We start from the raw sequence: 24,616 nt of genomic DNA, 5'->3' as shown, positions 1-24,616 counted from the left end.
AAACACCAATCTAGGTATACAGTGAAGAGAATTTGAAGAAGTCAAGTCCCAATTCAATTAACCCCAAAGTATGTAGATTATCTGCATGAACCCATCCCAGTCAGGTGAAGCCCGTAAAAGCAGAGTTTTCTGTGGCTGGTGGCAAAAGAGGGAGGTCAAAGACATTTGAGGGGGGTGGAGGGGATTCAAGGAATACGCAAGCAGGACTCCTACTGGCCTCCAAGAAGAAAGCAAACTGCTTGGCTATGAACTGCCAGTGGAGAGAAAGGTCGGCCTTTAGAAGCTGAGAGAAAGCCCCCGCCAAGAGCCAGCAAGGAAATGGGGACTTCAGACCTACTGCTACAAGGAAATAAATTCTGCCAACAATTAGTGACCTTGGAAGAGGCCCCCGAGCCTTGGATGTAGACTACGGAAGCAGCTACCACTTCCACTTCAAGCAGACGGTCCCACTACACAGAACCCTGACTCCTGACCCATGGGAACTGTCAGATTAAAATGTGCCGGTTTGGGGTTTTTTTGGTTTTCGGTTTTTTTGGAGTAATTTGTTATGGCAGGGACAGAAAACTAACATGCCCACAGTTCTCTAGCCAGTCTCCTGCTCATGGATATTTACACTGTTTAGTCTTTTTGCCATAACAAACAATGCCTAGTAAATGTGTCATTTCTCCTCTTTGCTAATAAAGGATCTTTGGACCCTCTGTCCTAGAAGTGAGATGGCTGGGCCAAAGGGTGAAATATGTAATTTTTCTAGATATCGTCAAATTCCTCTTCCTAGTAGCTTCCACATTTTACATTCCCACAGGCAACGTAGGAGAGGCCCGGTTTCTCGACAGCCTCATCAATACATCTGCAGACCCTGCTAGTGCACTGTGAAATCCTATCTCTGCTGGTTTCTCTTAGAATGAGGAATAACGATGTGCATTCCTCTTACGATGAGGAAACTTGTGCATATATTGGTAGGTTTAAGGGTCCCTCATTCGTTTCTCCGTGAACTGTCTCTTCATAACTCTAATCTCTGCTTCTGCCATATCACTCTACCTGTTGACGAGTTTTGGCTTCTGCACCCCATGTGAGAGGCTTCTCTTAAATATCTAGTGATTCTTTTTTATATACATTTTGTGTATTTATTTTGAGAGAGAGAGAAAGGGCGCGTGTGCAAGCAGGGGAGGGGAAGAGAGAGACAGAGAGGGAGAAACCCAAGCAGGCTTCCCACTGTCTGCACCGAGTCTGATGCAGGGCTCAATCCCACGAACTGTGAGATCACGACCTAAGCTGAAATCAAGAGTTGAACACTTAACCCACTGAGCCACCCATGCGCCCCAAATACCTGCTGATTCTTGATTGTCCATTTATGTTTTTAAATGATGCACTGAAGTGTTGTTGGGAGGTGTATGTGCAGGAGCAGGACTTAACACGGATGGGCTCCATTCCGAGAATGGGGGGAAGGTTTCACTGGATGCAGAAGGGGCCATCCAAACGGCAGCCCCTGTGGGGGCTCTTACTGGGATTTGGCCACCTTCCCAGAGATGAATCTCCAAATTCTGGCCAATAGTGCATAAGCCAGGCTGCCAACAGTCTGCAATCGCAGTAAAACAGGGGGTGGAAGGCCTCACCCTTCCGAGTAATCAGACGTTCATACAATCCTCAGACTTCTCACAAGGCACCTCATCTCCCTCTTACCTATACGTGAAAATACCCAGATTGGCACTATCCAGAATGTATTTCAAGTCTCCTGCTGTGGCAGAAGAGGCAGAGTCTCCTGGACGTTTGGGGGGGGAGGGGGGCGCTGGGAATCCACTCTCCAAGCAGATCCCCCATCATTCCTGTCTTGAGTCTCCCCCGCCCCTCACCACGGCCAAAGGTAGCAGCACCTCTCATTTCCAACCTTTCCAGAGTTCTGACATAGTCATCGGTGTCCTCACGGCTTTCGTCTTGCAGACAAAAAAGGATGTCAGCAATCTCCATTCTGCTAAATTAGCAAGCATCCATCTGTCAGCTTTCCGGCGTCCAAACTACAAAGGTGAGGTGAAAATGCTCATCGGCTTTAGCCATCTTTCCCTTTGCCCTTATGGTTCTGTGACTTTCTCCTTCCCCCACCTGCAGGAGAGAGCACGTTCCAGCAGAAGACGGCTGCTAACACCTCTCCAATTAGAAATCCTCCATCGGTTCCCTCCTGCCCCCGGCAATGCGGGCGACGAGGTCTCCCGGAACTCTGCTCTGTCTCTCCTACTGTCCTCGCGGACCCGTCCGGGTCTCTGCCATCGGCTCTGTGTGCTTCGGCCTGTTCTTTCACACTGCCTTTCAAAGCACGAAAAGCATCCCCAGCAGAGGCCACGCTCTTTCAGCTCCTCTGCCGCACTTGCACAAACTGCCTCTCCACAGAGTTTCCATTACTCGTTTGCTGAGATTCCGTCTGTCCCGTTCGTTCTGCCCCAGTAAGAGCTGCCTGTTCTTGCTCTGTCTCCTCCAAGTACAGCGTCTCTCTCAATGGACTCCGACAGATCTGCTTCCTCGTGACTTCTTCACCTACTCGGCACCTGACCAGGACAGCGCGTGGCCAAGAAGCAGGTGGTGAGAGGGAGCTGCTCTCTTTAGGAGCGAGGAAATGACATCATCGGCCTGCAGCCTCACTGACGGGGGCAGACTGGCCCCCATTCAGTCCTGCTCCAGATCTCCTGGGAACAGGCACGCCCGGCCCCCACAACCACGCACAGAAGGCGTCTGCGTTTTGCACCTGCCGACGCCGAAGCCCCAAGGTCTCCCGTTCACCGAGGTTTAGAGGATACCGAGCCATCTCTGCCACACAGCACGGGAAGAACGGAGCCCGTCCTCACCTCTCCAGCAAAGCCAAGCCTCATCTTCCAGGCTCCTTCTCTACACGCATCCTGCTCACCGTGTTGCTCCAGAGAGAGCAGACACACACAAATCACAGCAATTTTCTGAGAGGACCGAACGGTTCACGCCCTGGCTATGACGGTCTGAATGGTTTAGTCGTTTCCAGTTAAAGAGTTTCTGCAGTTGGGGTTAAGAGTATTTGAGACAGGGGCGCCTGGGTGGCGCAGTCGGTTAAGCGTCCGACTTCAGCCAGGTCACGATCTCGCGGTCCGTGAGTTCGAGCCCCGCGTCAGGCTCCGGGCTGATGGCTCGGAGCCTGGAGCCTGTTTCCGATTCTGTGTCTCCCTCTCTCTCTGCCCCTCCCCCGTTCATGCTCTGTCTCTCTCTGTCCCAAAAATAAATAAAAAACGTTGGAAAAAAAATTTAAAAAAAAAAAAAAAAAAAGAGTATTTGAGACAGAGAGATCAGAGTCGCTGTCAGAAGAGATTCTTAAAGTGACCAGAAGGCTGAATGATCGGAGGAAGCCAGCCATGAAAACATCTGGGGGAAGAGCATTATGGGCACAAGGAACAGCACCAGGGAAAGGCCCTGCGGTGAGCACAGTAGGCTTACTGTGTTCAAAAAGCAACAAGAAACACCATGTAACTGGAATGGAGTGAGAGCCAAGGAAAGTCAAAGACGACACAGGCTAAGAGGTGGGCAGGGATTAGAGGAAGGAGGGCAGAGGAGGCCATGGTAAAGAGCAGGGCTATCATCTCAGGATGACAGGATATTATCAGAAGAGTCTGAGCAGGGAAGAAACAAAAGCTGATTCACACTGTCTACAAGATTCTCTAGTCACTATATGGAGATCAGACTGTGAATCCGAGAAACGATGTAAGAACATCTGTTGAGAATCTATGTTATCTATCCTGGGGAAGATGATGGCAGACACACAGAGTAGAGGAAGCGAAGCCAGCGGAAAGAGACCCTTACAAATAGACAAGAACAACTACTACCTTCGGCTCTAGTGGACTAAGGATGCATGCTCCCATTTAAAACAACTACAAGGGGCGCCTGGGAGGCTCGGTCGGTTAAGCATCCGACTTCGGCTCAGGTCATGATCTCACAGTCTATGAGTTCGAGCCCCGGGTCGGGCTCTGTGCTGACAGCTCAGAGCCTGGAGCCTGCTTCAGATTCTGTGTCTCCCTCTCTCTCTCTGCCCCTCCCCTGTTCATGCTCTGTCTCTGTCTCAAAAATAAATAAACGTTAAAAAAGAAAATAAATAAATAGATAGATAGATAAATAAAATAAAACAACTACAAAATAGACACAATACATGGAACATCGGTTTTCAAGACGCTGGACGTGAAAGAAAGCTGGACAGTGATCTCTGAGACACAGAAAGAAAGAAGCCTCTGTAGGAGCCTCTATATCCCCCCCACTTAGACCTGATTAACCTGCAACCTAAGGACATACTAAACGGCAAATACCAAGGAAGAATCTTGCCTTCCAAGTGATGGATGCTCAATTAAAATTACATGCTCATAAATTAGCACTGGTATGTGACTACTAGTATCTATCTACAGGAAAAGGAATTTTCAAAGATCAGGTACATAAAATTGCACTAGCAATCAGCACTAACGTACACATTTTGCAATCACCGCTAACGTTGACATTTACAACTGATTTGATGAGGAGGACGCTAACTTTGACCCCTAATTAAGCAAAATGTTATCTATCCCTCAGAAAAAGAATTGTGTTCTTCTCATTTGTAGACCTGTATTACCAAAAAAAAAAAAAAAAAAAAAAAAAGCTATATTCCTTTGTTAGTATATTCTTTACTATGTCAATTTAAAAATCTGTGGATATTTGTTTTCTCTCATTATAAAAGTACATTCATCAACAAAAAAATTGTGGAAATTTGTTTTCTCTTCTTACATAAATACAGCTATAATAGCCACAATTTTGGATCTTACCCCATAAATCCTAACATACTTAATCTCTATAGGAAAAAGTTTTCTAATCTCTAATCTAGATCAATCTCAGCAATGCTAGGGTCTCCTGAGTATTCTACAATAAGGAGAAAGCTAGATCAAGAAACAGACATTCCATATGGTATTCTTCAAAAATCCATGTGTTCAAGGTTCCTCTGAGGTGTAATGGAGCATGAACCAGTCCAGAAGACGTTAATCAGGAAGCATCAGAGCATGAAGGGAATCTCAGGAGCATCAGGACAACTTCTCCTTTTAGAGGAAGGAAGTGGAACCTAGGGAGACTGAGGATCTGCCCAGCAAAGGACCACTCCAGAAATCCTCCTGACTCTGCCTCCTGCCCCACTTCTGTAGACTGTCTGGGCTTCAGTGGCTCATTCCTGAATCTTATAAAAATGAAAAATGACCAAACCACCAGTCAAGAATGCCTCTCAAAGATGCAAACAAGAACCAATTTTAACACCCTGCCTTGGATTATCCTCACATCTAGGAAACTCCAGGTATTTCCCACCAACCAGCTTCAGTTCCACAGGTCTTCTCTGCATCGTTGGTGTTTCCCAGATGATGGTGTTAAGTGAAAAATTAAACCCTTAGAAAAGTCTAGGGGAAAAAAAAATCAATATCAAGTATATAGAGGCCAAGAAATACTACGACTAAAACTAATAAATCCCACCTGATCGTGGTAAATAATTCTTCTAATATATTGTTGGATCCGGTTGGCTAGTATCTTTTTGAGGATTTCTGCATCCCTGTTCATCAGGGAAATTGGTCCCTAGTTCTCCTTTTTAGTGGGGTCTTTGTCTGGTCTTGGAATCAAGGTAATGCTGGCCTCAAAGAATGAGTTTGGAAGTATTCCTTCCATTTCTATTTTTTGGAACAATTCAAGAGAATAGGTGTTAACTCTTCTTTAAATGTTTGGTAGAATTCCCCTGGAAAGCCATCTGGCCTTGGACTCTAGCTTTTTGGGAGATTTTTGATTACTAATTCAATTTATTTACTGGTTATGGGTCTGTTCCAATTTTCTATTTCTTCCTGTTTCCGTTTTGGTAGTTTATATGTTTCCAGGAATTTATCTCTTTCTTCCAGATTGCCCAATTTATTGGCATATAATCGCTCATAATATTCTCTTATTATTATTTGTATTTCTGCAGTGTTTGTTGTGATTCTCTTCTTTCACTCTTGATTTTACTTATTTGGGTCCTTTCCTTTTTTCTTTTTGATCAAACTGGCTAGGGATTTATCAATTTTGTTAATTCTTTCAAAGAACCAGCTTGTGGTTTCATTGATCTGTTCTACTACTGTTTTTTTATTTCGACAGCATTGATGATTTCTGCTCTAATCTTTATTATTTCCTGTCTTCTGCTGGTTTGGGGTTTTATTTGCTATTATTTTTCCAGCTGTTTAAGGTATAAGGTTAGGTTGTGTATCTGAGACCTTTCTTCCTTCTTTAGCAAGGCCTGGATTGCTATATACTTCCCTCTTATGACTGCTTATGCTGCATCCCAGAGATTTAGGACTGTCATGTTATCATTTTCATTGTCTTCCATGAACTTTTTATTTCCTCTTTAACTTCATGGTTACCTGTTCATTCTGTAGTAGATGCTCCTTAATCTCCCAGTATTCGTGGTCTTTACAAATTTTTTCTTGTGATTGATTTCGAGTTTCAGAGCATTGTGGTCTAAAAATGTACATGGTATGATCTCGATATTTTTGTACTTGTTGAGGGCTGATTTTGTGGCCCAGTATGTGATCTATTCTGGAGAATATTCCATGTGCACTTGAGAAGAATGTGTATGCCTCTGCTTTAGGATGAAATGTTCTGAATGTATCTGTTAAATCCATTCGGTCCAGTGTGTCATTCAAAGCTATTGTGTCCTTGTTGATTTTCTGCTTATATGATCTGTCCATTGCTGTAAGTAGAGTGTTGAAGTCCCCTACTATTATGGTGTTGTTATCAATGAGGTTTTTTATGTTTGTGATTTATAGATTTATATATTTGAGTGCTGCCACATTGGGGGCATAAATGTACAGAATTGTTAGATCCTCTTGGTGGATATACCCCTTAATTATGATATAATGCCCTTCTTCATCTCTTGCTATAGTCTTTATTTTAAAATTTAAATTGTCTCATATAAGCATGGCTACTCTGGCTTTCTTTGGGCGACCATTAGCATGATAGATGGTTCTCCATACCCTTACTTTCAATCTGAAGGTGTCTTTAGGTCTAAAATGGGTCTCTTGTAAACAGCATACAGATGGATCTTGTTTTCTTATACATTCTGTTACCCTGTGTCTTTTGACTGAAGCATTTAGTCCGTTGACATTTAGAGTGAGTACTGAAAGAGAGGAATTTATTGCCATTGTATTGCCTGTAGAGTTGGGAGTTTCTGGTGGTGTTCTCTGGTCCTTTCTAGTCTTTGTTGCCCTTGGTCTTTTTTAGTTTGTTTCATCTTTTCTCCCATCAGAGAGGCCCCCTTAAAATTTCTCGCAGGGCTGGTTTAGTGGCCATGAACTCGTTTAGTTTTTGTCTGGGAAACTCTTTATCTCTCCTTTTATTCTGAATGACAGCCTTGCTGGATCAAAAATTCTTGGCTGCATATTTTTCTGAGTCATCACGTTGAATATATCCTTTCTGGCCTGCCAAGTTTCTGTGGATAAGTCTGCTGTGAACCTGATCTGTCTTCCCGTATAGGTTAAGGAATTTTTTTCCCTTGTTGTTTTCATAATTCTTTCCTTCTTTGTGTATTTTGTGAATTTGACTAGGATATGCCTTGTTGGTGGTGGTTTTTTGTTGAATCTAATGGGAATTTTCTGTGCTTCTTGGGTTTTGATGTCTGTCTTTCCCCAGGTTAGGAAAGTTTTCTACTATGATTTGTTCACATAAACCTTCTACCCCTTTTTCTCACTCTTCATCTTCTGGGACTCCTATCATTCAGATGTTGTTTCTTTTTAATAAGCCACTGAGTTTTATAATTCTTATATTGTGCTCTCTTGCCTTAGTTTCCCTCTTTTTTTTTTCTGCTTCATTATTCTCCATAATTTTGTCTTCAATATCACTGATTCACTTCTCTGCTTCATCCATCCTTGCCACCATGGCATCTAAACAATCCTAAAATTTGTATGGAACCAGAAAAGACCCAAAAGGCCAAAGCAATCCTGAAAAAGAAAACCAAAGCTGGAGGCATCACAATCCCAGACTTCAAGATGTATTACAAAGCTGTAATCAAGACAGCATGGTACTGGCACAGAGACCCACAAACAGATGGCCAACTAATCTTTGACAAAGCAGGAAAGAATATCCAAAGGAAAAAAGACAGTCTCTTCAGCAAATGGTGTCGGGAAAACTGGACAGCGACATGCAGAAGAAAACCTAGACCACATTCTTACACCATACACAAAATAAACTCAAAGTAGATCAAAGACCTAAACATAAGACAGGAAGCCATCAAAATCCTAGAGGAGAAAGCAGGCAACAACCTCTTTGACCTTAGCAACTTCTTACTCAACAGGTCTCCAGAGGCAAGGGAAACAAGCAAAAATGAACTATCAGGACCTCATCAAGATAAAAAGCTTCTGCACAGCAAAGGAAAAAAACAGCCAAACTAAAAGGCAACCAATGGAATGGGAGAAGATATTTGCAAATGACATATCAGATAAAGGGCTAGTATCCAAAATCTATAAAGAACTTATCAAACTCAACACCCAAAAAGATTAATCCAGTGAAGAAATGGGCAGAAGACATGAATAGACACTTCTCCAAAGAAGACATCCAGATGGCTAACAGACACATGAAAATATGCTCAACATCCACTCATCATCAGGGAAATACAAATCAAAACCACAATGAGATACCACCTCACACCAGTCAGAATGGCTAAAATTAGTAACTCAGGCAACAACAGATGTTGGCAAGGATGCGGAGAAAGGGGAACCCTCTTTTACTGCTGGTGGGAATGAAAACTGGTGCAGCCACCCCAGAAAACAGTATGAAGTTTCCTTAAAAAATCAAAAACAGAACTACCCTATGACCCAGCAATTGCACTAGTAGGTATTTAGCCAAAGGATACAGATGTGCTGTTTCAAAGGGGCACATGACCCCAATGTTTATAACAGCACTATTGACAATTGCCAAAGTATATAAAAAGCCTAAATGTCCACCAACAGATGAATGAAGAAGATATATGTATAAATATACATATACATACACACACACACTCATAATGGAGTATTACTTGGCAATCACTATATACACATATACACCACACACACACATGCACACACACACAAAATGGAATATTATTTGGCAACCAAAAGAATGAAGTCTTGCCATTTGCAACAACATGGATGGAACTAGAGTGTATTCTGCTAAGCGAAATTAGAGAAAGACAAATACCATATGACTTCACTCATATGTGGAATTTAAGATACAAAACAGATGAACAGAAGGGAAGGGGAGCAAAAACAATATAAAAACAGGGAGGGGGACAAAACACAAGAGACTCCTGAATACAGAGAACATACTGAGGGTTGCTGGAGGGGTCATGGGTGTGAGGATGGGCTAAATGGGTAAGCGGCATTAAGGAAGACACTCACTGGGATGAGCACTGGGAATTATGTGTAGAGGATGAATCACTGGATTCTATTCCTGAAATCATTGCACTACGTGCTACCTTGGATATAAATAAAAAGTAAATAAAAATAAATAAATAAAACAAGTTGCAAATTGAAACCATCAGAGAAAATCATACCTCGCTTGGCAGCCGAGCAGCAGCATCTCATGGTTATGAATCAAAATATATAAAAGAACGAGGAAGGCTTTTGCTCTAATCGAAGTTGATGGGCTGTCAAGCAAACGGATAATTGTAGAAACAAAATCCTGTGGAAGATATTAAAATATTTGGTGAGAAAACATGAAATAAATAGAGCAGTCAACTATCAGGGTCAAGAGTTTACGATAAATAAACAGATGGCAGAAAATAAAATAATTTCAACTATTGTTATTGCATTCTTAATTTGTGCGGGAGTCTAACCAAAATTTTAATATGTATTATCTCATTTAAACCTGGAAAGTAGCCATAACAAGGTGACAGTATTATTCTTAAAGAGAAAAATGAACCTTGAAAAGGTAACCAATTCACAAAGTTGGATTGAAATCAAGGCCAATAGGACAACAAAGCCCATCCATCTCTTTATCAATCAACCGCCCAACAGTAAGGGTGGCAATAAGTAATGAGAACAACTGGAAGTCACAACTGCATGTACCCATGAACCTCTGCACAAACCTGCATGTACAGAAAGCACATCTCTAGTCTACGCATCTAGTCTACACACCTGAAGTCCTACAGACATAAAATACTCAATACAGGACACAGAAGAAAAACCTGTATTCCTATAACATTCTTTAACAAAAGGCAGAATACAACACAGAGGAATAAATACTAACATTAGCATTATTTTCACTTTGTTTCAGGTGCCTAATGACAGGCAAAAAGGAAATGCAGGCACACACACAGAGTTAATGAATACAAGCAGGCAGGAATACAGAATTATTAGCGAGATGGCCACACAGAGCAAGAGTGAAAGTTCCCCACAGTCCTTAAGAGAAGTAAGCACCTAGCAGTAACACCATTATGTCCAAGGTAAATGTAAGCAGCTCTTTTGCTATGCCACTGTCCTTTTACATTGGGTGCTACATTGCCAAACAAGAAGAATTTACAGCCAGGCATATGCTTTTATTTAAGAATGGAGATATACCTACGTATCTGTATCCATGCATGAATCTCACCTAATTCCTGAACCAAATAATCAAGCTAAGTCATCACCTGGGTAAAATAAAACCATAAACACCAAGGAACCTTTGAGTCATCTGTTTCCACCCCCCACACAAACACATAATTCCAAAACCACTCAAAGATCCACTAGTCTTAGACTGAAAAACTGTTCCAATTACAGAAGACTTCAAAGACATGATAACTGACTGCAATTCAAGATCTGGCAATTTTGTTTCACATCAAAGAACACAACTGGGATGATCGTGACATCTGAAAAAGTCATGTAGATGAGTTAATGTTAAATAAATGTTAACTTCTTTTTAAATTCATTGCCTGATTTTAGGGAATATTCAGTAAACTGATTACAAGTAAAGGAGCATCAGGTCTGCAACCTCTTCTCAAACTGGTCACACATGTACTTGCACGCACAAGGTAAAAGACAAAAAGAGGAACTATAAAGCAAACATGGTAAAATGCTAACATTTTCTGAATGTGGATGAAGGGTATATTGCAATCCTTTGAACTCCACATCCAAAACTAAGCTCAGAACCTATCCTAAACATGATTCTCCCCCTCTGAGGATCATCAGCTCAAGACCATGCTGGAAAAACCTGAGCATCTTCCTTGACTCCTCATTCCTCCCATGTACAATTGATCCCCTGTTACTATGAGAATGATACCCCCACTGATGTTGCCTTATATTGCAATACACCATATTTTTCGATTACTAGAACATGTTTTATCTCACTTTGTTTTCTTCCATCTATCCTAGAAATCTTAGCCACAGTGATCTTCTCCCACAGCAAATAGGAGTACATTATTCACCTATAAAATATTCTCCATAGTTCCTGCAACTCCTAAGATGAAGCCAAAATCCCTTATCGTGGCATACAAGGCTCTTCATGATCTGGTTTTTTATTACCTTCCCCAAATCACTTAATATACCACCATTCCTCTATATAACCCCCAACACTCACCCTAGGGAAATAAACCAAGAAAAGAGTATATTGAACACAGGAAAGAGGCAAAGGGAATCCCCAGATGATTTCCAGGGTGATAGCTATAAATGGGCACAGAGAGCACCCTACCCATATTGGAGTTGGTCAGAAGACTCCAGGAGAGATCTCCTTAAGGAGAAAAAAATGGACAGAATACCCAATGTATGGGAATGCAATCTGAAATTTAAAAGTGATGTAATAACATTCTGCTGAATGTTGAGCTAACCAAAATTAACAGAATGAGTGCATGTATGTGGCAGGCAGGGCCGAATGTCAGACTTGAAAACAAACTCCAAATGAATATAATATTTAAAAAATAACAAAAAAGGATGAAAAGATCTAGAAGAGGCTACAGGAGATAAACACATTAGATGTGTGTATCTAACTACTTACACACATACACACTTACATACTTATACAAGCATTTATAGACATGAAAAAGGTCCAAACAGCTAATTATACAAGAAAACAAGTACAGACAATATACCTCAGGAACACAGAGGCAAAAATCCTCTACAAATATCAACAAGTTGAGTCCAACAATACATCAAAAGTATAAATTAAAAAATCACAAACAAGTCGAGGTTATCTCAGAAATGCAAGACTGGTTCAATATTTGAAAATCAATCAGTGTGATTCATCAGACGAAATAAGAAAAACCACATGATCTTATCAGTGGATGATGAAAAAGCATTTGACAAAATTCAACTTGCATTCATGATAAAAACTCACCCAACTAGAACAGAAGGGAACTTCCTCAATCTGTAAAAGGGAATCTAGAGAAAAATTATAACTAACATCAAAATTAAAGGGGAAACACTTGATGCTTCCCCACCAAGACTGGGAATTAAACAACCATGTGCATTCCCATCACTCAGTGTTTTACTGAAAGTCACTGCCAGTGTGATAAGGAAAGAAAAATAAATGTCACTCACACTGGAATCAAAGAAATATTCTCAGAGGTTGTGATTAGCTATGTAGAAAATCCCAAAGAATCTATAAAAAGGCTTCTACAACTAATAAATTTAGCAAGATCTGGTGTATTTCTATACACCAATGATGAACAATTAAACAGCAAATTTTTAAAGTATCATTTTTCAATAACTCTAACAATAACAACAAAAAGAAGTACAGGTATAAAACTAACAAGAAAGGTAGAGAATTGTTAAACTGCTAACTCTAAAAAATTAAGAAAGAAAAAATGTTAAAGGCATAAATAAGAAACATTCCATGTTCATCTATTCAAAAAAAGAAAACCTCCAAGTTAATATGCCAATTTTCCCCCAAAGGGACCCATAGATTTATTGCAATTCTAGTCAAAATAATCCCAACAGGATTTTCTGTAGATATAGACAAGCTAATTGTAAAATTTATATGGAAAGGCAAAGGAACTCACAAGCAGAACAATTTGGGGAAAAAAAAATACATAATCACACAATGATTTTAAGACATTAAAAAAAAAAACCCTACGGTAATCAAAACAATGTGGTATTGACAAAAATGACAGGTTACACAGACCAAAGAAACAGAAATAAAGTCAATGATCTTAAGACAAAAGTACAATTATTTAATTCCCACAATTCCCTAAGGTAAATTATTACCTTTTATCAGGCGAGAAAATGGTTAGAGGTGAAGAACAATGCACAAGGACTAGTTGTCGGACACTCACAATACTGCCATTCTTTCTCCAAATATTTTCTCAATTGCTAACAAGTAGGAAATCTAATTAACCTGAGTTTCACTGAATTTCATGTTTACTTCCCTCCTGTCCAGGGCTTGTTGGGGAAATGTTAACACGCAACAAGAACAAGAGTAGATAATTAATAATCTAAGATAACTAAGCCATAGCAATACTATTATAATTATACTGAAGCTTATTTACATACCCTTTGTTTTACATCAAGGTTGAGGTCTTCTGGAGGAAAAACGTGGTTTTAATTAAATGTAAAATGGGTAGTTAAACCTCTATATTATATTTAACTGACTGTTTTCTAACCTTAAAGCATTGATTTCTTGAACCCAGAAAAGGAAACTTTCTAAGTAATTGCGTTAGAAACTTCTATAATTAATGTAATCAATCATAACCAAAGAATGTCATAATGTTTTAAAAATTAGAAGCCTTTACCATTGAAAATATTTGTTATTACAGTTTTACACTCTATGGGGTGCCTGGGTGGCTCAGTCAGTTGGGCATCTGACTTCGGCTCAGGTCATGATCTCATGGTCCGTGAATGCGAGCCCCACATCAGACTCTGTGCTGACAGCTTGGAGCCTGGAGCCTGGAGCCTGCTTCGGATTCTGGGTCTCCCTCTCTCTCTGTCCCTCCCCTGCTCAAGCTCTGTCTCTCTCAAATATAAACATTAATAAGTTTTTTTTTTTTTTAATAAGTAAGGCACTTCATATTGGCTTCTGAATTTGCTGGGTCTTGCTTACAACAAAATGAATTACTCTGAGTTTATCCTGGATGAGTCTCAAAGCAAGAGATTGGACTTTATTATTGGTTTCAGTCCTAATTTTAGAGATCTGGAGATAGAAAAGTTCTTAATCTAGAGACATTTAAAATGACTTTGTGGTTTTCTTCAGAAAGGAAATAGGCTGGCCAACTGCAGGACTATCACAGCACCCTTTAAAAATATCCTATTTTGTACAAAATGTTTACATTCCGTATCTTATCATGTACAAAATAACAGTGCCACTGACATCGATGGAACTTCAATGGAATGAATTACTAAGCCTTGTCAAAATAGGCATTTTCCATCTCCTTTAAAATGTTGCAAATTGTCCAACTGTAACTAAAAGAATGCAGTTTTTTGCCTTGTGTTACTTTCAGACTCACGACTGTCTAATAAAGCACAAATTTCATGGACCAAAAAAAAACAAAGGTGAAAAGGGGATTTTGGATAAAGGACAGTCTTTTCAGGGGCACCTGGGTGGCTCAGTTGGTTAAGCCTCTGACTTCAGCTCAGGTCATGATCTCAGTTCGTGCATTCAAGCCCCGCGTCGGGCTCTGAGCTGACAGCTCAGAGCCTGGAGCCTGCTTCGGATTCTGTGTCTCCCTCTCTCTCTGCCCCTCCCCCTCACCCCCCCCTCACCCCGCTCTGTCTCAAAAATAAATATGCATTTTTAAAAATATATTGTTTTCAAAGGACAGTTTTTTCAATAAATAGTACTGGAACAACTGGATAGCTACATGCAAAAAAAAAAAAAAAATTACTTCAATCCATTCCGTGCACCATATACAAAAATGACGATCATACAAAATAAGTCATACGCTGCATAAAAAGTGTAAAACTATAAAATTCTTAAAAGAAAACAAACCAGAAAATCTCCATGACCTTAGGCTAGGAAGAGTTTTCAGATATGACACCAAAAGCACAAACCATAAAAGAACGAACTGATAAACTGAATTTCATGAATATTAAAACCTCTCCTCTGTGGAAGACCCTGTAAGAAAAGACAAGCCAGATACTGGCATAAAATATTTGTAACCAGAATATACGAAGAACTCTCAAAACTCAATATTAAGCAAAAACATTTTTAATGGGCAAAATATTTAAACAGACATTTCACCAAAGAACCTATGCAGATATTCAAATAAACACAAGAGGATGCTTACTGTCCATTACAATAATGCAAATTAAGATCACAATGAGACACTCGGCAATTATTAGAATGACCAAATGAAAAATGACTAGGTTGTTGAGCAACTAGAATTCTATATACATTGCTGATAGGCCTGCAAAATGGTACGGTCACCCTAGAAAATAGCTTGGCACTCGGGGCGCCTGGGTGGCTCAGTCGGTTGAGCGTCCGACTTCGGCTCAGGTCATGATCTCACAGCTCGTGAATTCGAGCCCCGCGTCGCGCTCTGTGCTGACAGCTCAGAGCCTAGAGCCTGCTTCAGATTCTGTGTCTCCCTGTCTCTGCCCCTAACCCACTCGCATTCTGTCTCTGTCTCCCTCAAAATTAAATAAACATTTAAAAAAAATTTTTTTTAAACAAAAAAGAAAATAGCTTGACACTTTGATAAAAAATTGTTAAACGCCCACCTACCATACATAATATAGCATTCCACTTCTAAGTATTACTCTAGTTAAATAAAAATACATGTTCACAGAAAAACCTACAAAGTTGACAAGAGTTTTCTTAATAGTCAAAAAATGGTAACAAGCCATCTGTCTTTGAATGGGTATGTGGATAAAGTGTGGTATATCTAGATAATAGAATATTACACAGCAATAAAAAAATAAACTATTGATATGCACAACATGGATGAATCTCAACTACATTTAAAAAAACAAGTCTTGGGGCGCCTGGGTGGCTCAGTCGGTTAAGCGTCTGACTTCGGCTCAGGTCATGATCTCACGGTCTGTGAGTTCGAGCCCCGCGTCGGGCTCTGTGCTGACAGCTCAGAGCCTGGAGCCCGTTTCAGATTCTGTGTCTCCCTCTCTCTCTGACCCTCCCCCATTCATGCTCTGTCTCTCTCTGTCTCAAAAATAAATAAACGTTAAAAAAAAATAATAATTAAAAAATAAAAATAAAAAAACAAGTCTCAAAGATTACATACAGTATAGTTCCATTTACATAACATTTTAGAACAAGTAAACCTCTGGAGCAGAGAAGACATCAGTAATTACCAGGGATTGGGATGGGAAGTGGTCTTCCTAAAAAGGGAGGAGCAAAGTGTCATCCTTTGGGATGCCATAATCATTCTGTGTCCTTCTTGTGGTAGTAACCACAGGGTCTAAGCATATGTTAATTCTCACAGAATTGTATTCCAAAAGGTGATTGACACTGTACATAAATGTTAGAAGTGATAAAAGTGATAAATATAACACAGAGAGAATATAATACAGATGTAGATACCTCTTGATATATATATATATATATACACATATATATACACACACACACACATACATACACTAGGCAAACTCAACAAGAATACAAAGCAGGAATTGTGTTTGTGTACCTAATATACAAAGAGTTACATAATGATTCTTCCTCCTATACAAGGCAGAATTTAGGCCAAAAAGAAGTAAACAAGACAAGGAACATCTTTAATGCTAAAGGCCACCATTCAAAACAAACACTTATCAGTAATGAATACAGCGATGAATGCAATGCCTTAAATAAATAGCACTGGGGCACCTGGGTGGCTCAGTCACTAAAGCGTCCAACTTCGGCTCAGGTCATGGTCTCAAGGTTGGCGGGATCTAGCCCTGTGTCGGGCTCTGTGTTGACAGCTTGGAGCCTGGAGCCTTTTTTTGGATTCTCTCTCTCTCTGCCCTTGCCCTGTTCACACTCTCAAAAAAATAAAGAGAAAAAAAAATAGCACAGCAACCACTTCTATACAGTGGAAACTATAGAAGACGTAAGGAGCAATAGACTTTATCACACCACTCTCAGTCCAAGACTGTCAAGAGAACAAAAATAAGTAAGGATATAAAAGACTAAATAACATAAACAACAGATGTTATGGGCATATATCAAACTTTATACTTAGATAGCAGAAAATGTACCTTTTCTTAAACACACACAAAATGTTCCTTTAAAATGACCATATAAAAGGTCACAAAGAAAACCTTAATATAACCCATAAAATTAAAAATATTTTTTTTAGATTTCACCCATCCCCCCACTCACCTCCTCTCGGGCAAACACCAATTTGTTCTCTGCATTTAAAACTATCTTTTGTTTCAGGGCGCCTGGGTGGCTCAATCGGTTAAGTATTCAACTCTTCGTTTTGGCTCAGGTCATGATCTCCGTTCGTGAGTTCAAGCCCCACATCAGGCTCCGGTCTAACAGTGTGCAGCCTACTTAGGATTCTCTCTCCCCTTCTCTCTCTCTGCCCCTCCCCCACTCACTCTCTCTTAAAATGAATAAACTTTTTTTTTTTCAATTTTTTTTTTTCAACATTTTTTATTTTTTATTTTTGGGACAGAGAGAGACAGAGCATGAACGGGGGAGGGGCAGAGAGAGAGGGAGACACAGAATCGGAAACAGGCTCCGAGCCATCAGCCCAGAGCTTGACGCGGGGCTCGAACTCACGGACCGCGAGATCGTGACCTGGCTGAAGTCGGACGCTTAACCGACTGCGCCACCCAGGCGCCCCAAAATGAATAAACTTTTAAAAAGTATCTTTTGTCTCGTTTCACTTGTTTTCTTAAATTCCACGAGTGGAATCATATGGTATTTGTCTTTCTCTGACTTATTTCACTTAGCATTATACCTGCTACAGCTCACCCACGTTGCTGCAAATGGCAAGATCTCATTCCTTTTAATGGCTAAGCAATCCGTGTGTGTGTGTGTGTGTGTGTGTGTGTGTGTGTGTGAGAGAGAGAGAGAGAGAGAGAGAGAGAGAGAGACATCTTTATCCATTCATCTATCAATGGATGTTTGAGTTGTTTCCGTATCTCGACTATAGTAAATAATGTTGCAATAAACAAAGATGCATTATCCTTTTGAATTATTCATATTCTTTGGGTAAATACCCAATTTTGAAATTGCTAAATCATATGGTCGTTCTATTTTTCAATTTTTTTGAGGAACCTCTAAAATGGTTTCCACAGTGGCTGCTCCAATTTTCATTCCCACCAAAGTGCACGAGGATTCCTTTTGTTGTTTTTCACATCCCCACCTCTTGTCTTTTTTATTCTAGTCATTGTGACAGGTGTGAGATATTTCACTGTGGTTTTCACTTCCATTTCCCTGATGTTGAGTGATGCTGTGCCATCGTATCATGGGTCAGTTAGCCATCTGTAGGTCTTCTCTGGAAAAGTGTCTTCTTAGGTCCTCTGTCCATTTTTTCATTTGGGTTATTTGGGGGTTTTCTGGTGTTGAGTTGTAGAAATTCTTTATATATTTTAGCTTTTAAGCCCTTATTGAATAGGCCATTTGCAAATATCTTCTCTCATTCAGTAGGCTGCCTTTTTGTTTTGTTGATGGTGTGCTTTGCTGTGCAAAAGCTTTTTATTTTGGTGTAGTCCCAATAATTTATTTTGATTTTGTTTCCCTTGCCTGAGGAGACATATAAAAAACAATGTTTCTAGGGCCAACATCATAGAAATTACTGTCTATGTTTCTTTCTCGGAATTTTATGGTTTCAGGTCTCCCAGTTAGGTCCTTAATCCATTTTGAGTTTATTTTCATGCATGGTGTAAGGAAGTGGTCCAGATTAAACTTTTAAAATGGGGGTGGGGGGGTGGGGGGTGTGCCTGGGTGGCTCAGTCAGTTAAGCATTCAACTCTTCTGATTTCAGCTCAGGTCATGATCTATGGCTCACAGGTTTGAGCCCTGCATCAGGCTCTGCACCGACAGCATGGAGGCTGGTTGGGATTCTCTTTCTGCCCTTCCCCTACTCTCTTTCAAAAAACAATAAATAAATAAATAATAAAAAGTGATCCAGTTTCCCAGCACTATTTGTTGAAGAGACTGTCTTTTCCCCATTGTATATTTTTTGCATCCTTTGTGGTAAATTAATTGACCATAAAAGCACAAGTTTATTTCTGGACTCTTCATTCTGTTCCATTGATCTGTGTGTCTATTTTCATGCCAGTACCATACTGTTTTGATTACTACAGCTCTATAGTATATTTTGAAGTCTGGGATTGTGATACCTCCAGCTTTGTTCTTCTTTGTCAAGATTGCTTTAGGCTTTTGGGGTCTTCTATGGTTCTATATGAATTTTAGGATTGTTTGTTCTAGTTCTGTGAAAAATGTTGGTATTTTGATACATATTACATTAAATCTGTAGATTGCTTTGGGTAGCATGGACATTTTAACAATATTAATTCTTCTAATTCATGAGCATGAAATGTCTTTCCATTTCTTTGTGTTTTATAGTTTAGAGTATAAGTCCTTAGTTTATTCCTAGGTATTTTAATTTTGGTGCACCTGAAAATGGAATTTTCTTAATTTCTCTTTCTGGACTATGGACTATGTATTGAGTTTGTATCCAATGACCTTTCTGAATTAATTTATCAGTTCCAGTAGTTTTTTAGTGGAGTCTTTAGGGTTTTCTACATATAGTATCATGTCACTGCAAATAGTGAAAGTTTTATTTCTTCCTTACTAATTTGGATGTCTTTTCTTTTACTTGTCTGATTGCTGCGGCTAGGATTTCCAATTCTATGTTAAATAAAAGTAGAGAGAGGAACGGCCTCTTGTTCTTAATGTTAGCGGAAAAGCTCTCACCTTTTCACCATGGAGTATGATGCTAGAAATGGGTTTTTTATATATGGCCTTTATTATGTTGAGCTATGTTCCCTCTAAACCTACTTTGTTGAGGATTTTTAATCATGAATGAATATTGTACTTTGCCTAATGTTTTTTCTGCATCTATTGAGATGAGCATATGGTTTTATCCTTTCTCTTGCTGATGTGATGTATCATGTTGATTGATTTGTGAATAATAAACCACCCTTGCGTCCCTGGAGTAAATCCCACTTGGTCGTGGTGAATAATTTTTTTTAGTGTATTGTTGGATTCAGTTTGCTAATATTTTGTTGAGGATTTTTACATCTATGTTCATCAGATACATTGGTCTGCAGTTCTTTTTGTAATGTCTTTATCTGGTTTGGGTATCCAGGTAATGTTGGAACTCACAGAATGAATTTGGCAGCTTTCCTTTCTCTTCTATTTTCGGGAATAGTTTCAGAAGTGAAATATTTATTAGCACAATGAAATAAAACTAAAAATTAATAAAACACCAATCCCAAAGATCCTTGTACCTGGAAATTTTTAAAACACTATTTTAAAAAGCCCTGAAGGTAACAGAAAAATACAAGCCAAAATTGAAAAACTTAAAAATACAGTAAAACCTTGGTTTGCAAGCATAATTCATTCTGGAAACATGCTTGTAATCCAAAGCAGTCGTATATCAAAGTGAATTTCAAGAACGATTGGCTCAGTTATGATCATGCGTCATTCAGCATCACGTACTACTTGTACATCACTCGCTTGTCAAGCTACAATTTGTTAGAAACATTTAGTCATTTTGTGGAACACTCACAGAACAAGTTACTCACAATCCAAGGCTTTCCTGTATAGTAAAGGCACTATTTATCAGAATCTATGGGATGCATTTAGAACAGTCAGAAGAAAATACAACCTGTAAAAAACACTGTAAATGAAAGTAAAAGAAGAAAAAATATATGAACTAAATTCCCAACACAAAAAGCCAAAAGCTAAAAATGAGACAAATCAAAGAAAATAAATATGTAAGCAGAAGGTAATGAAATAGAAAATAGAAAAAATGGGTAAAGGATAAATAGGTCAAAATGCAGGCTTTTTGAAAAATATCAACAAAATAGATAAAGCACTAAATCAATCAAGAGAAAGGGAGGGGCGCCTGGGTGGCTCAGTGGGTTGAGCGTCTGACTTCAGCTCAGGTCATGATCTCACAGTTTGTGGGTTTGAGCCCCACATCAGGCTCTGTGCTGACAGCTCGGAGCCTGGAGGCTGCTTCGGATTCTGTGTCTCCCTCGCTCTCTACCCCTCCCCCACTCATGCTCTGTCTCTGTCTCTAAAAAAAGGGTAAACTTTTAAAAAAAATTTTTTAAAAAGGGAGAGACAGCAAAGATATACAAAAAACAAAACAAAAAAAAAAGGAAGTCAAAAAAATTCCCCTTGCCTGGCTTCAATATAATGGCCTGAAAGTCAGCTGTGTTATGCGTAGAAGCCGTGCATATTTCACTGTTGTAAAATGTTCTAGGTGAAAACAGAAAACTCTACGAGTCCACTCTCGAACATCTGGGTCACTTGGAGTTTGGGACTGTTATTAGGAAAGTCGCTATGGACATTCTCCCACATGTCTTCTTGTGAACAAATAACATATGTATCCACTTGTTTTGAGTATGTACCCGAGAGCAGAATTGCTAGGTCAAGGAGTAGTCCTCTCTTTGGCTTCAACAGAGCTTGTCAAATGATTTTCCAAAGTGGTTGTACCAATTTATTCTCTACTAATATATGAGAGTTGCATTGGCTCCACATTCTTGCCAACACTTGTTGTTATTCATTTTTTCATTTTATTTAAATTTCTAACTATGAGCTCCGAGCAAATAAAATGAACACAAACGACAGTCACTTTAGAAGGAGAACCTTTGTGACAAGTCTAGTATTACTTTAAAGCTTTCCCAAGTTTTATAAACAAGGTAACGCATTCCTTTTTTTTTTTTTTTTTTTCTGAGAGAGAGAGCAAGCGAGCGAGCTAGTGGGGCAGAGGGAGAGATGGGGGGGGAGGGGGAGAGAGAGACAGAGACAGAGACAGAGAGACAGAGAATATCTTTAGCAGGCTCCACACTCAGCATGGAGCCCAATGCAGGGTTCACTCCCATGACCCTGGGATCAGAATCTGAGCTGAAATCAAGAGCCAGATGCTCAACCTACTTAGCCACCCAGGCACCCCAACACACCCCTTATTCTAACTTACAAAGAACATAATTCATGGCAATTAACAAAGCAAATCTATATTTAAACAGATTTACCTCCCTGACAAAGAATGCAACATAAGACTTTAGCATAAGAAATCAAGAAAATGAAAATGTGTATTAACTCCAAGAAAACAATCTTATAAGTGATGAATACTCTTCATAAGGGTTTATGTACATTAAAATGCATTTTATTACATTTTAAGCGTTTAAATTTCTCAAATATTCACGGATGTAGCATTTATGAACTCAACTCCAAAAGCATTATGCCAAAAACAGAATCGGTGCTCTTTCTTTTCCAAGTGCCTAGTAAAGTGGCTAGGTAAAACTAAAAACTCCACAGTTTTCACTATACGAGGTCAAGAAAAAATCAACCCCTGTAATCAAGAACAAAAACACAAACCAGTTAAAAGAAAACTTGAGAGAGGTGGAGGACTTAAAAGCACAGCTCTTGGCTGAGTGATAAGACAACCCCTGAAAACCGGGAGTGGCAGCTTCAAGTGCTAGGAAAGCACCTGGGATCTGAAGCCAAGCAAACCTGACTACAAATGCCACGTTCCTTGCCAAAATCTCCTCACCAGGATTCCGTTTCCTCAACTTTAAAATGAAACGGAGACGATGATGCTCACCACCTTTTAATAAGCTTGATATGGTGACTGAAGGCTAAAAAATACTACAATAACTAAAAATACTAAACACCGTATTTTATATACAATTATTAAAACATCATAAAAGTTCTGCAAGAACTAAATTTTTGACATTTGTATGGAAAACATGAACAATAGAAAGAGGAAAACAATCAGAAGCATATTTAAGACTTCAGCAAATAAAGAACAGACTGTTCATTTACTGGGATCCTTACTTTTCTACTCACACCAGAAAGACTACAAATATGCCATTAAGAATTTAAATTTAAATAAGGGGGAAACAGCCGTACGATACTATACATCTGCCAACATAAATACATAATCTTGGAAAAAGTATTTGAAATGTGTATAAATCACTTTTACCAATAGGAAGTTTAGGAACACTCCAGTTAAAAAACACATGACCTAGCAAACAACGGATGAAAGAATTTTAAACTGCCTAACAAGCAAATAAATCCTCTGCCCTCACTAGTAGGCAAAGAAATGCAAACTTCAGGATAAGATTTCATTTCATTGCAAAGCAGACCAGCAAAGATGAAAACGGATGACAGCCAATGTTGGCACAGTCACGGGTAAATGGATAAATCTTAAATACAGCTCATATGAAAATAAGTGTTCAACCTTTCCTCCAACTGGGAGGAAAGTGACTTATTTCTTAAAGGCCTTAAAAATGTTATTTTCTCCTGACTCAGCTGTTACAGCTCAAGGAACGTATCCTAACAAAGTGATGAACCAAAGGGACTTGAAGTACAAGAATCCTCATGGTGGTACCGTTCACGTACCAGAAGCAACAACAGGCAGCCAGCCATCTTAACATCCCCGAAGAGGGGATCTGTGAAGTCAATCATAACCGTAGCACAGACTGCGTCTACCCCACATCCAGTTTCGACGTGTTCTTCCGTGGCAAACTCTGGGACGATGCACTCGGGGGGTGGAGGTGGTAAACGTGAACTACAGGACCTGCGGAGTCAGGTCAGAAAAGGCCACGTAGTCTCTGCCTGGTTCTCTGAGGGCTCTCTTGGAACCTGACCACCCTGCCGTGAGAAAGCCCAAGTAACCTTCAGAGGCCCACGTGCAAAGCAAACGAGGCTCCCAGTCCACACTCCCAGTTGGGTGCCCCCCGAAGGGCAAGCACCAACTTGCCGGTCCTATGAGCGAACCACGGAGAAAATTCATGCCCCATCCCACTCCATCTTCCCAGCGAACACGGCCTTGCCCCAGTTACAGCTTGGGGAGCGAAATAAAACACTGCTCTTATGCAAGCCACTATGTTTTGAAGGAGTCTGCTACATAGGAAAGATGAATGAAATACACAGCTTAAGTATATAATGAAAGATGAAAACTTTCCAGGCATTAAAAAAAAAAAAAATTGGGGCGCCTGGGTGGCGCAGTCGGTTAAGCGTCCGACTTCAGCCAGGTCACGATCTTGCGGTCCGTGAGTCCGTGAGTTCGAGCCCCGCGTCAGGCTCTGGGCTGATGGCTCGGAGCCTGGAGCCTGTTTCCGATTCTGTGTCTCCCTCTCTCTCTGCCCCTCCCCCGCTCATGCTGTGTCTCTCTCTGTCCCAAAAATAAATAAAAAAAAAAAACGTTGAAAAAAAAAAAAAAATTTTCATACATCAATACATCTAATTTTAAAACATAGAAATGCCCACAAGTAAGTGATGAGGTCTACTGTATTTCTCCCTGATGTAGTGGATGCAGCCATCACTAACCATCTGGCAAAACTAAAATAATTTATGATTTTGATTGGGGGAAAAAAACCTAGACAAACTGTAACACACACCAAAAATAAATTATATACTAGATTTGTAACGCAGGAACCCTGAGTCCCTTGGAAAGATGGAGTATATTACAGATGACAGTCTTGATGTAGGCTTAAATGTATCCTGTGCCCTGAATAATTTCTCATGACTAAATGAGAAGAAATGGTCTCATGACTAAATGGTCACTTCTGAAGAAATG

The 24,616-nt window shown here is 39.8% G+C and overlaps 1 protein-coding gene across 6 annotated transcripts in view; it reads right to left on the bottom strand.

Moving 5' to 3' along the window:
* Positions 1-24,616, bottom strand: part of ULK4 (unc-51 like kinase 4) — a 569,816-nt gene that overhangs the window by 406,855 nt on the left and 138,345 nt on the right. For all 6 annotated transcript variants that reach the window (XM_053903940.1, XM_053903943.1, XM_053903944.1 and 3 more), the window contains one exon: positions 9,557-9,684. In XM_053903940.1, the coding sequence (XP_053759915.1) occupies positions 9,557-9,684 (128 nt within the window). The remainder of the gene's footprint in view (positions 1-9,556; positions 9,685-24,616) is intronic.

This window comes from Panthera pardus, unplaced genomic scaffold (genome assembly GCF_024362965.1).
Source record: "Panthera pardus isolate Hobbes unplaced genomic scaffold, ASM2436296v1 HiC_scaffold_16, whole genome shotgun sequence".
Taxonomy (NCBI): domain Eukaryota; kingdom Metazoa; phylum Chordata; class Mammalia; order Carnivora; family Felidae; genus Panthera; species Panthera pardus.
This window is presented reverse-complemented; position numbering and strand designations above follow the sequence as displayed.